Source organism: Euprymna scolopes, chromosome 1, assembly GCF_053919585.1.
Source record: "Euprymna scolopes isolate OS-2025 chromosome 1, ASM5391958v1, whole genome shotgun sequence".
Lineage (NCBI taxonomy): Eukaryota > Metazoa > Mollusca > Cephalopoda > Sepiida > Sepiolidae > Euprymna > Euprymna scolopes.
In genome coordinates, this window is record NC_136482.1 from 192,805,640 (window position 1) to 192,820,057 (window position 14,418).

Genomic DNA, 14,418 nt, shown 5'->3' on the forward strand with positions numbered 1-14,418 from the left:
AGGTTAAGTGAAGTTCATCATCATCATCTGTACTTAGCCAAATATTGGTATTCTTCGTCATGGTCAAGCTTTTTGCTTTCTTGTGTGAAGTGGTTGTTGTTTTCATAAATTAGCTCACCCACTCATAAGGTCTAGAAAAGTGAACATTTTACACAAATAATTTCTCCCTATTACTTTGGATGAATGAAAAAGAAAAATGTCCCCACCCCAATTTTCCTGTCCCAAAATTAAGAATCCTTTCACTAATACATGTGAACTTACTGGTAACTGGGCGGGAAATGATTAAAATAGGTTACTAATGGTTCCAAGCAACCGTACAAGAGAGTGGACACTGTTTTTATAATTTCCCTCACTACTACCAGAAAGTATAAAAAATTGAAAAATTTTACAAAAGTAAATCCCCCACCTTATTTCTATTTAAAACAAAAATAAATTAACATCAGGTTTTTGGAAGGATTACCAAGGTAAGTAGTAAAATAAAGTCTTAATTCAAAAGAAATTGAAATAATTATTACCCCCCACCTGAAAAAAGTGGGAGCTTAATAAAATACATTTTTCAATCAAATGTAAACAAACTGGCTGTCAATCTCAGTAATTATATGGATGACAATAATTGCAATAATATATCAGTTTATTATTATTCATAACATTATTAGGTAATATAATAGTTGAAAGGAATGAAAAAATATGAAAGCATCTGTTTGTAGCAGTTCCAGACATCCATATATCGATAAAGCAAGACATTAATTTGTCTTTTGAGTTATACTAAATTTATTAAAACAGAGTTTAAGTTTTCAATATTTTGGAAAATGTTGGAATTGTAAACATTTACTTTTTTTATTTTCATAAAAATATTTTCTAATTATCCACAGACGTATGTTTTGTCATTATAACTCATCAGCATGGCTGAAACTAGTGAAATTCGAACCAAAATCACAGAGTCTGGTATCTGAAGCGCTCTCACTGAGCCAATCTCCATGAGTAATAAGTGTATTGCTTTTTTGTAGATGTTATCTAGTTGTTCATTCTGCCTGTGATATTTTTTATAATTATATTAAAAAAATAGATATATGTCACTTTCCACCTAAGGAAAATTATTCCTAGTTAGCATGATATTTTAAAAAATAACAGAAAAATCTGCTTAATTATACCTTTTTTTATTTTTCTTATTTTTTTATGCTAAATAAAAAAAAAGTTAATGTAAGTTCCCATGTATCAGAAACGTTTTCGATTCTTCATTGAATCCTCATTAGATGTAAAAGCAAATGAGCAAATATTGTATTAGTAAACTAACTACACCAAAACTCAACACCCTACAAGTAATAATATTGCCTATGAGACCAGTAATAATATTTTACTAATGCTTAACATAAGAGAATTTTATCCTGTAATACTAATTCCGACATCGCAGAATATAAATTGTTAACGTCTTTTGGTGTCTAATTGACTTCAAGCACACATTTCACAGCTATATATAGTATGGCAACCAAGTGTATAGCACTTGAATACACATATAATACTCTAATAACAAGGTATTTGTTTTAGATCATTGGGAGACAGACTTAATATGTAGAACAATTAATACTCCATCTGTCATCTCTATAATTATATATTTCTCAGATTTTTGCATGTGATTCTCGTCTTCATGTGACTTACATCTTCTTTTTACTTACTGATAATTGATTATGATATTGACATAAAAAAGTTTGATACTTGTTGTTAAAAATTCGATTAAAAAGAAAAAAAATTAATTATCAAATTAAATCCATCATAATCACTTTGATTTCTTTGTAAACAGTTTGTTTTATTAATAGTTAAAAAGAGAATAAATAATTACTTTGTAAGCCTTCAAAATTTGACAGGAATTCGCAAGTATTTAAATTGTAAAGTAGAAAATCATTTCTTAGCAAATCTCCAGTAAATCTCCAGTAAGGTTGAAAGTTTTAACTTTAGAAATTCTATTTACAAAAAGAAATAAGAATATGGTAAGAAAAAAATTCCAAACAAAAAATAAAATTAAAAAATACTTCCGGATAACGCTGATTAGGTCCAGTTAATTCTTTTACTTTATTTTCAGGTACTGATCCAGAACCTGACCCAAGGTTATGTTAGCATCTTCCTGTAGTTTAAGGTAAGTAGCTGGAAAAGCAGCTGGATTAGCCAATCAAATGTCAGCAGACAATGTTTTCCTTAATTGAAAAAAAAATCCTAATCTGATATGAATATTCATGAAAAAAATTGTTTTCTATCATAGTTGTTTCCACAAAAGAATTTTGTCATTACAAAAAAAATTTTTAATTGAAATTTTCTTGAAAAAAAAAAACTTCTTAGATACTTTCCATGAAAAATTTTCGTTCATAGTTATTTCCATGTTTTCATCTTTAAACAATTTATTTCTTTGAAACATTTATTAAAATTTTTTAATATACTTTTGTTACAAAAACATAAAAATATTTCTTCCCCATAATAAAACTTACAGTAAATCTTATCTTCTTGTGTTAAAGTTTAGTTCTCATCATTTTGAATTTATAGTCTGGCAATGTTCAAGTTGTTTTTTTTCTTGACTGCTTGCTATAAACCGCTGGAAGATGCCAACATAGACTTGCATGTCTAGCCATTTTCATGATTATACAAACCTTTAAGCGCTTTATATTTGGTGTATATGGCAGATTTTTCATTTTTTCCTTCAAGCTATCAATATAAGAATGAAGACTGCTTTGACTAGTGGATACTCTGGTTGTAGGAGTTTGGCTGTTGGTAGCAACAAAGCTTTTTTGTGGTACTTGCTTTCTTTTCTGTGGTGCATTTTTGGAACCTGCTTTACAGCATTGGTGAGCACATTCTTTTTTGTTGTGACATCGATGCTGACAACTTGCATTGTTGACTACTAAAGAATAAATGAACAAAAGAATTTAAAGACCCCAATTTATTCAACACAAAAATGTATTAAAGTATGTGGTATGGTACCTGACTTTGGTAGAGACCAATTTTTGATGAAAACAACATCTTTGGGTATTGCCAAGAACTACACCAACATTTAATATAAATTGGGTATAAAAGTAAGGTTTTAGAGAAGTAAGAAACTGGAAGGATACACATGTGGGAGTGCATATAGAAATGGAAATCAATGAAACATAGAAGGGTCACCAGTTAGTAAGTGCTAACTAAAACGTAAAAAGAGTTTTGTAAATGAAAAATTGAGAACACAAAATTTTATAACACAACATGTTTATGGCTAAAATTTTATAAGAGTATAAAAGTTATTTTCAATTAGTAAATATTCATTTATGCAAATTCATTTTTGATGAAGAACGTTTAGTTAGCAGTTACAAGGCTTAGGAATGTGAATGTCAATATGTTCATAGTGTGAATATATGTATGTGAATATTTGGCAGCGTAGCACTGTGTATGTGTGAGCATTGGTTTATCTTGTTGTTGTTACGTTTGTATAGCAATTTGTTTCTGTCTGTCTGACTTTCACTAGTATTTTAGAATGTGTGGGCAAGATGAAGAAGGCTCGTATGTAAGTCATTGAAAATTCCTTTGTGATTTGGAGAGAGTGTATAGCATAAGTTATTGAGTTTTCCTTACTGCCTGCTGGAAATCTGTCGTTTTGACTGTTTGTTTCCTCAATTTATAGGAGTTTCTAAGTTTCCGACAACTGATACTTTTGATATAGATTTGTTACTTTTCAGGTTTAAATGATTTTCATTGGTTGAAAATGCTTTGCGTTAACACGTTCCTGTGAAAACTCACTTGCTTTAAGAAATGAAGAGGAAATCAGATCCAGGTGAAGTGGAGAAAGAAAAACAGTAGCAATTAGGGACATTTGCTTTTTAGCATTTGTGGGAATCACTTTGTGATTTAGTTACTACAAGTATTCAAAATTTCTGTTTTCAAACCGTCTTATTTAATTTCAGGAATATCTATTGACAGAACACAGGACAACAATTATTTGGAGAGTTAAACAGACCAGGAAGTTGGGCTGGAAAGAGTCAAAGTCGAGACTGATGGGAGTTTAATCTCTTGAGGTCTACAAAAGTGTATGGGTGGAAAGTGGGTAGAAGATGTAAGACTCTAGAGAAATGTGTTCAATTCCGAGGGAATATCATGAAAGTGAATATATGTTACATAAAGAAAATATAACTTCACATCATGATGTTTTCTTTCAGAAGGAGAAGAAGTTCATTTCAGCAGGACAACTACAAGGAAAAATCAAGAAGGTATGTTTCTCTTTTGGTCTCATATTATTCGTCGTGGTAAGAGGACTGTTTCCATTTATGCTATTGTTCCATTATTGAACTGTTTGTTTGAATGTCTACACGAACCACACTACACATACATCTTTATATATACATACATTTACATAGTGGCATATAACATGAACACTAAACATGCACACACATATATATGCATTATATATGCAGCACATTATATAGACGATGCACACAGGTGCAACACTGGACAACACAGTCCACTATGAACAGTTATGTACACGCAGATCATTATTTGGTACACGTATATATATACACACTGTAATGCAACAACTATACTGAGAGGTAATAACTTTGTATGAGTGTATTTTGTAGTTTGCCAGTTTTGGTGTTAAGTATTACAACTCCTGTTCTCTATGTATTCTATCTTGTTGCAAATACAAATAAATTATATCGTGTCAGAGTCTTCTTTTGGGTCACAATAATATAGAATGTCTTAATCTCTTTTGATGAAAAGATTTTTCTTGAAGTATTAAAAGAAAAACTATGCATTAAAAATCATTGATTTATTTTATATCTACATTCCAATAACATATAATAGTGTATCTCTTTCTCTTTCTTACCTGGTGCTTCGACAAGTTTTACAGGATCTTCGGAACACATGATTTTATTACTGGAAGAATTTAACTGAAAGATCAAGAGAATTTTTTAAAATACATTAGTAAATTTATTCCATTACATTAATTTTTTAATTTCGTTGAAACAATATGTTAGAAAAGTTAATTGTTGTAATAAGTGAAAAAGGTCAATGAGTGGGAAGTGAAACGCAAATGAATATACCAAAATATAGGGCATAATCACGTTGACACATCGGATTCTGTCAGATCACTGAAGTTTAGCAACGTTAAGCCTGGTCAGTACTAAAATGGGTGACCATTTGGGAATTCCAGGTGCTACATGCGCTATCCGCTTATCTCGGCATTGTTTCCAGTCAGTCTTGGGCCTCTCCTTGCCACTGGACCCAAGCAGTGCCGATTCAGGAGAGGTGTGGTTGGGAATTGTGCAACCCTTGCCTCACAATTACACATACAGCTACCCTTACAGGGTTGTCCATTGTCTCTTGAAACTGAACAGAGGTATCGATACCAAAATATTATATACTTACATCGATGAGGGAGTAAAAAACAGAATAACATTTTGGACAAAATGGAAAATTGGTTTATGGAAAGGTGGATAAGCAAGGTAACATACTAGTAAAAATAAGAATTATTATAACATCATTAAAGCGGGATCACAAAGGCCTAGTTTTTACAACATCTCTGACATCATAGCCACGACTATATTTTGTGAAAATATTTATATTTGAAAAAAATACGATACTGGGTAATTTTTACAATTCTATCTCCACAAATTTTATCCTCCCTCTACCTGTTTATTTTTTTTTACTTTTATTTTTCTTTTCCTTTTCTTTCTATTGTATGGTTTCATTTTTTTTTTTTACATAGGCGTCACCACTTATCAAGGCCGATAGGCCACTCAAAGATGAGGGTTAAATAGTGTACAGTAGTCAAAAGGACTAATCGATAGTAATGGAAGTTCGGTAAATTTGTTAACTTAAGTGGAACGGCTCATCAGAAACTTGTTCACGTTGGACTTGAAGACAACCATATTATAGACAGCTGGAAAGCAGGAAAACGGAAGACAATTCCACAGGCGTGCAGTTCTAAGAAAGAAGCTTTGATCATAGAATCTATGTTTAGGTTTAGGCACAGATAAAGAGTGGGAGGAATTATTGATAATGTTTTCAGCTAGACAAGTGTTTTTTGTGAAAGTTTGGCGAGGGGGAACCATAGATTGAAGCCCAGTCAAACACTTTCCATGAAAATAACGATAAAGCAGAGACAAACTCGCAACATCTCTTCTGTGAGATAGAGGTTGCAGCGAAGAGAAAAGGACATCTCCCACCAGGCCACAAAGTCTATTTTGAACCCTATCAAGGCAGGAGAAGTCTTTTCTAGTAGCCCCTGCCCATATGTGGCAACAGTATTCCATACTTGGATGTATTTGGCTCTTATATATAGATAGAGAATTGCATCAGCAGTGAGATATCTACTGGATCGATAGAAGGATCCCACCATTTTTCCAGCGGTCTTGGCAACAGATTTATATATACGTATTCCATTTAAGATCAGGAGTAAAGGTCAAGCCCAGAAGCCTGTCAAAACTTGAGGCCTCATGAAGACGAGAGCCATTCATTTTAATTGATGCCAGATGGGGATCAGAACGTTGATGATGTAAAGATAGAAGCTTGGTTTTAGATGCATTAAAAGTAACCAGCCACTTCTTTCCCCATTGTACAACGTGATCAAGATCAGAGGAGAGAGAATCGGAGAGAACTTGGTCATTTACTGTCTTAGGTGTGCTACCATAGATGGTAGTGTCGTCAGCAAAAATGTCTACAAATGATGTAAGGATGTGATTTGGAAGATCATTAATGTAGATCAGGAAAAGAGTTGGACCCAGGATGGACCCCTGAGGGACTCCAGCATTAATACTAAGAGCTTCTGATTTTTGTCCATTAACATATTAACAGCTTAATAATAAATAGAAATTTCACACATCTCCACACTCAAATTAAACCTTATGAACCTAAAACAAAAGTCAACAAATTAAAAGGTTTGTAAAGGTTATTAGGAAAATGTCAGTAAAATATTGAATGGATGCATTAGAAATCATGTACTTTTTGAACCAATTATAATTAGCCAAAACTATATAATTCTAGGAGCCGGTTTCAGAGGAAAAGGATATAAAAACAGATTTTGTACTGCAAAGAATACACATCAATGAACAGTGCCTATACTATCTGACTGGCAACCATTTGCATGGCAGCCATTCAACTGTTCCACTGGCCTGCTTTTCAGCAGACTACAACATGGCCATCTTCAAGTCCAATATAAACAAGCACATGATGAGCTGCAACCAAATTCTACCCAATCTCCACTACTAACGACCACTATGCTGTTGTTTTAGACTCATTAACTCTTATCCTCGAGTGGCCTTTAAGACTTGATAAGTGGTGGCTCCCTTGTAAAAAAAAACAAAAAAAAAACATTTTCTCTATTGTTTGATTTTATTATCAGTTAAATTAAATTCTTTTCATTTATATAGTATCTGATTATAAAATTATGATTAGCATCTAGCATAGTAGAGCAAGCATATGAAATTACACATGCTTGAATATCTTGTTGCTAGCTCTGAATGATGTGATGCCATCATATGACTCTTTTTTTTTTTTATCTTTCTTACTTACCAAGCTGAAAAGATGTCATTTCACATCAATTTCTTTTCACAGACTCTTCTGACAAGCAAAATATGTGACAATCACACATAGTATGGAGATGGAGACTTCATTTATCCTATCGACACTATTTAGTCATTCTGTTATGCATCAATATATTTCTTTTCTCACTTTGCAGCAAAGCACAAACCTGAACAAACTCTCTCCTTCAATATATTTATACATATCTTCTGAAAGATTTTTTTTTTTCATTGTTAAAACCTTGTTTCATGATATTCTTTAATCATTTCTACCTCTGGTAGCGTTCAGAATATATTTATATTGCAATGTGTCTCTCTCGTCAAACCTCTAATATATCATTCACATTTAAGTGGAAAAGATGCCTATCTTTCTGCTCATATGTCATTGAAAGATAGTCGATTATTTTGAGCCCTCACATGAACTTTCGGTCAACATTTTTCTTTTTGATTATGATGTATCATCTAGCAATATAACCCAAATCTACATAAGCATATCATATTACCGGTGTGGTGTGTCCACCATACGGATAATAATGAACTCTTTCACTTATTATAAAGACCAAGAAAATATGTCTTAAGGTGTTAGCACACCAGTTATGCATGAGTCATGCACATGTGGTAGTCGGACTGATGTATAACCATACTCTTTATTGATCGTATTTGTTTTACTATTCAATATATTTTGTTGTCACTAATTACTGACTTGTGTCTTTCTTCCGGACCCTTACAGAACCACAACAGTTATATAAATAAGGTCTATTATGAAAAAATTAATCTTCTTACCTTTTTTCTGTCGGTTTCAGATTCTCGAAACATCGGTTTGAAAGAAGCCACAATATCAATACCAACTGCAAAAAAAAAGTACATCTCGGATTAAATAGTTTATAATACTTGTTTATTTATTCCTAGTATAGAAGCAGCAACAGCTAGCAAATATTGAACTCGGTCTTAATCAACATTTTCTTTCAGCTGATCAGAGGCACAGAAATATTCACCTCCGTACGTTAGAATATTTTGTAATATAAAAAACCTACATTAGCTCTATTTCTCTCATTTTGCTTTTTTTCTAATTTCTTTGAGGCTTGACACACAGGAGTATGTCATTAAAGTGAGCTTTGGCCTTTGGTAGAAGGCACATGGCAAACACAATAAGGAACTACTGAGCACAGCAACAGCATGTAGGCACTGATAACTGAAATCACTTACACACAAGTTCATACATATACCCTCACATATCTAAACAAAAGTAAATATAGATACATTCTCTATCACATGGAACAGTAGAATAAAGGGGTTCTCAACTTTTTACAGAGACTAAATTATACTTCTCTTCACTTAGAATGTTCTAAGATACTCTTAACTCCCACTCATTATTACCTCCTTATTTTTGGCCCTTTTTAACACTCATGCTTTTCACCACGCCATATTAGCAATGTTGCTCAGATAAAGATAACGCTGAACACAAATAAATGCATACAATACTGATAATTTCATAATCTGTAATGAATGGAACCTCGGTATTTAAGATTAATAAAACATATTTAATTATTAAATCATTGTAATCTTCTTCAAGAATATAAAAGAATCAAGTTACCCATCTTGAGAAAAGTCTAAAAAAACAGATTCACTAGCAGAGCGCTTGGTCATAAAATATGCTTAAATATGACATTTTCATTTATGCAAATTTTGTATTCATTATTATAGAACTAATTCTATACTGATTATTATATGGTACCCAATATACACTAGTGATTTTAAAAGTAAAAAAAAAAATTACTTGGGTGCCATCAGCTAGAAGCGAAGCCAAAACATTTAGCACTCCAGCCTTAGTCATTACCGTTTGAGCTATCGTCAGACAGATAAGAAACAGTTAAAAATGAACTGACTTTAACGTATAAATGTATATTGGCACATTTTTTTTTTTTTTTTACACAGTGATCACCACTTATCAAGGCCCGGAAGCCACTCAGGGATAAGGGTTATTGCAAGTACATTACGTTAGTGTGGAGATTTGATGAAGTGTTTACTAAAGGGGGCGGTTCATTAGGAATTTGTTAACATTGGACTTGAAGACATCCAAGTTGTAGTCCAGTGGGAAGCAGGCAGACGGAACATGTATACAAGAGCACTTTAAATCAACTTACACCTGCCAAGTTCTATTTTTTTCTTTCAATTTTGACCCCTTAAAAGTTATTTTTACTGGCTTAGCCAGTAAAACCCCATAAACGAAGTCCATAAAAAATGCAATCATTTGATCTGCCTCGCACTATGCTGCAATCTTGCATCTCGTAGAAGATGCACTTTGAAAAAAAGGAGACAGATAGACATATTGAGTTTTATAAATTAGAAAATATATAGACATAAAATTCAATAATAGGGATAAAGCAGCAACAACATAATTAAGGATGTGCACAAAATAAATTATTATCTTAACATATGTATTTCCAAAATGCAATAAAAATTGTAAATAGTTTTTACCCCAATCAAAACTGATCAGATTGATGTATATTTCCTGTCCATTATTTGCTTTATATACATGAAGCTGTTTTGAGAATCCATTGTCCTTTAGTAAATACTTATCCCTGCCGAGAGAAATAAAAAAATCTATAAAAATTCATGATTTGGCATTTCATTTTTATCAAATAAAATTACATATGACTTCTTTTAAAATATACTGAAGAAATTTTTTTATTTTAAGTAAAAAATTTTTTATTTCTTTATTAGGTAAAATTTTTTTATTTCTTTATTAGGTAAAATTTTTTATTTCTTTATTAGGTAAAATTTTTTTATTTCTTTATTAGGTAAAATTTTTTATTTCTTTATTAGGTAAATTTTTTTTATTTCTTTATTAAGTAAAAAGTTTTTATTTCTTTATTAAGTAAAAATTTTTTATTTCTTTATTAAGTAAAAATTTTTTATTTCTTTATTAGGTAAAATTTTTTTATTTCTTTATTAGGTAAAATTTTTTTATTTCTTTATTAGGTAAATTTTTTTTATTTCTTTATTAGGTAAAATTTTTTATTTCTTTATTAGGTAAAGTTTTTTATTTCTTTATTAGGTAAAATTTTTTTATTTCTTTATTAAGTAAAAAGTTTTTATTTCTTTATTAAGTAAAAAGTTTTTATTTCTTTATTAGGTAAAAATGTTTTATTTCTTTATTAGGTAAAAATTTTTTATTTCTTTATTAGGTAAAATTTTTTATTTCTTTATTAGGTAAAATTTTTTTTATTTCTTTATTAGGTAAAATTTTTTTTATTTCTTTATTAGGTAAAAAATTTTTTATTTCTTTATTAGGAAAAATTTTTTTATTTCTTTATTAAGTAAAATTTTTTTATTTCTTTATTAGGTAAAAATTTTATTTCTTTATTAGGTAAAATTTTCTATTTCTTTATTAGGTAAAAATTTTTCATTTCTTTATTAGGTAAAATTTTTTATTTCTTTATTAGGTAAAATTTTTTATTTCTTTATTTGGTAAAAATTTTTTATTTCAATATTAGGTAAAAAATTTTTTATTTCTTTATTAGGTAAAATTTTTTTATTTCTTTATTAAGTAAAAAGTTTTTATTTCTTTATTAGGTAAAATTTTTTTATTTCTTTATTAAGTAAAAAGTTTTTATTTCTTTATTAGGTAAAAAATTTTTATTTCTTTATTAGGTAAAATTTTTTATTTCTTTATTAGGTAAAATTTGTTTATTTCTTTATTAAGTAAAATTTTGTATTTCTTTATTAGGTAAAATTTTTTATTTCTTTATTAGGTAAAAATGTTTTATTTCTTTATTAAGTAAAAAGATTTTATTTCTTTATTAAGTAAAAAGTTTTTATTTCTTTATTAGGTAAAATTTTTTATTTCTTTATTAGGTAAAAAGTTTTTATTTCTTTATGAGATAAAATTTTTTATTTCTTTATAAAGTAAAAAGTTTTTATTTCTTTATTAGGTAAAATATTTTTATTTCTTTATTAAGTAAAAATTTTTTATTTCTTTATTAGGTAAAATTTTTTATTTCTTTATTAGGTAAAATTTTTTATTTCTTTATTAGGGAAAAATTTTTTATTTCTTTATTAGGTAAAATTTTTTATTTCTTTATTAGGTAAAATTTTTTATTTCTTTATTTGGTAAAAATTTTTTATTTCAATATTAGGTAATAATTTTGTATTTCTTTATTAGGTAAAACTTTTTTATTTCTTTATTAAGTAAAAAGTTTTTATTTCTTTATTAAGTAAAAATTTTTTATTTCTTTATTAGGTAAAATTTTTTATTTCTTTATTAGGTAAAAAATTTTATTTCTTTATTAAGTAAAAATTTTTTATTTCAATATTAGGTAAAAATTTTGTATTTCTTTATTAGGTAAAACTTTTTTTATTTCTTTATTAGGTAAAAATTTTATTTCTTTATTAGGTAAAATTTTTTTATTTCTTTATTAAGTAAAAATTTTTTATTTCAATATTAGGTAAAAATTTTGTATTTCTTTATTAGGTAAAATTTTTTATTTCTTTATTAGGTAAAAATTTTTTATTTCTTTATTAGGTAAAATTTTTTATTTCTTTATTAGGTAAAATTTTTTATTTCTTTATTTGGTAAAAATTTTTTATTTCAATATTAGGTAAAAATTTTGTATTTCTTTATTAGGTAAAACTTTTTTTATTTCTTTATTAAGTAAAAAGTTTTTATTTCTTTATTAAGTAAAAATTTTTTATTTCTTTATTAGGTAAAATTTTTTATTTCTTTATTAGGTAAAATTTTTTATTTCTTTATTAGGTAAAAAATTTTATTTCTTTATTTGGTAAAAAAATTTTATTTCAATATTAGGTAAAAATTTTGTATTTCTTTATTAGGTAAAACTTTTTTTATTTCTTTATTAGGTAAAAATTTTTATTTCTTTATTAGGTAAAAGTTTTATTTCTTTATTAGGTAAAAAATTTTATTTCTTTATTTGGTAAAAATTTTTTATTTCAATATTAGGTAAAAAATTTTTATTTCTTTATTAGGTAAAACTTTTTTTATTTCTTTATTAGGTAAAATTTTTATTTCTTTATTAGGTAAAATTTTTTATTTCTTTATTAGGTAAAAATTTTTATTTCCTTATTAGGTAAAAATTCTAAAATGTATTTTTATCTTCTATAATACTATTATTAATATTATTTGTCCATTGCCAAACCAGAAGTGACGAAGGTTTAAATTAAGGTTAATCAATCGAAAAGAAGGGATGACTTATAAATGTTGGCAAAAAAGCGACCCCTCCTTGTAGAAAAGTGCCCAGTTGGGGGGTAAAGAAATTAATGTTTTTAGCCAATTTTTCAATATTTATCATCCGAAGGGTCCAGCTTCAAAATGATACCAAGCTCATGAAAATCCATCACCTTTGTTGAAAATTTTAGGTAGACATACAAACAGACATACATTTAAACAGACTGGTGAGATTTATATTGTAGATAAATCTCACCTGTCTGTATAAATGTATATATGTATGTATGTATGTCTGCTTAAACTTTTGACAGAGGCAACGGATTTTCATGAGATCGGCACTTCCAGTTTGGTGAGGAACACAACAGCAAAGACGTCACTTTTTTTTCACATTTTTTTTCCTCCTTCGCGGCACCCAGGCTAGTTTGTAATAAAACGTTACTATTAAATACTATCTTCCTACCACTTTAACTATTCTTTCTCTTTTTTATTTAATTATATATTTGTTGTTTCTTTGTATTAATGTGTCCTCTTTACTTCAGATTATTACACACTAGCGAGGGGTACCCGGCACTGCCCGGGTGTTTGGAGGTGTGTGTGGTTTTGGATAAATCAAAACTCGGGGGGGGGGGGGGTAAATTAAAAAAAAAATGTTTTGGTAGGTAAGTATGAGGATCAAACCCGAACCTTTGAGGCAAAGTTGGAAATTAAAGTGTAAAAAAAAGAGAGTGCGACGTTAACCATTGGGCCACCGCAAGATGCTAACGGAAACATGTTTGAATTTATTTAATGACTTAATGAGGTCAACTTTTGACTGCGGGGTAGCATTTCATTTAGTGCAGGAACGCTTTTGCTTTCGGACATTTCCGCCAATCGAGACTGGAAAAATACCTAGACAATTAGTGTCGCTTTTATTATAGGAAAAGGCCTAACCCACATGCGGCGAGCGAAAGCTGTTGAATATTTATCTTCCCGAAGCCGACCAAATTAAATAGACAGGCGAGCTCCGTTGTTAACTCTGAGATATTACGATTTACATGTGATATAAAAAGTTTTAAAAAGTTGTTAGGCGATCGACCGCTTCTCTGAAAAAAGCCTTTCTTGGACATACACAAAAAGTGAACATACATTTTCGCTTTTATACATATAGATTAAGTTCATCATGAACAAGGCGAATCACTTGACCAGTAATTACAGGTTCTCACTACAAAGGACTGCAACTTTAAGGCTGTATCAACTTCTGTAATGGCAATAATTACATAAGGGATGCCTTCATAAACAGCTTCTCTGCTATTATTAAACTGAGTCTTTAGAAAATGAAACATAAAATCAACAATCAATTTCACAAAAGACATAAACATTGGATATGACTCCCTTTCATCTACACTCTCTCCTATACTATCTGTTAATGCTTTTTTCTATTAAGCCTCTCAAAACAGAGGTTTTGAATTTGAAATTGTTGTTTATTCAGTTGCGAACATTATCTCTTCTGTGAAACAAAAGGAAGCTTAAAAGGTCTAACAATATTTTATCCACAGACATTTTGAAATTTGGATTTTAAATCTAAGATGGCGACTTGAGAATTTTTAAATGTTTCAGATGTTTTTTGTGTGTGTACTTCTCACCTTTCTTGTTCACTTTTCTTCTATTTTGTATTGTTTTGAATAGTGTGCCTGCTTTTTCTTTCTTTTTTTTTTTTGATAA

General features: G+C 29.2%; 1 protein-coding gene across 2 annotated transcripts in view; it reads right to left on the reverse strand.

Annotated features, from left to right (window-relative positions):
• LOC145278641 (putative ATP-dependent DNA helicase HFM1) overlaps positions 1-14,418 on the reverse strand; it is a 143,700-nt gene that overhangs the window by 19,716 nt on the left and 109,566 nt on the right. For both annotated transcript variants that reach the window (XM_080130677.1, XM_080130676.1), the window contains 4 exons: positions 10,011-10,114; positions 8,316-8,380; positions 4,838-4,901; positions 2,637-2,887 (listed from right to left, as the gene is read on the reverse strand). In XM_080130677.1, coding sequence (XP_079986803.1) covers positions 2,637-2,887; positions 4,838-4,901; positions 8,316-8,380; positions 10,011-10,114 — 484 coding nt within the window. The remainder of the gene's footprint in view (positions 1-2,636; positions 2,888-4,837; positions 4,902-8,315; positions 8,381-10,010; positions 10,115-14,418) is intronic.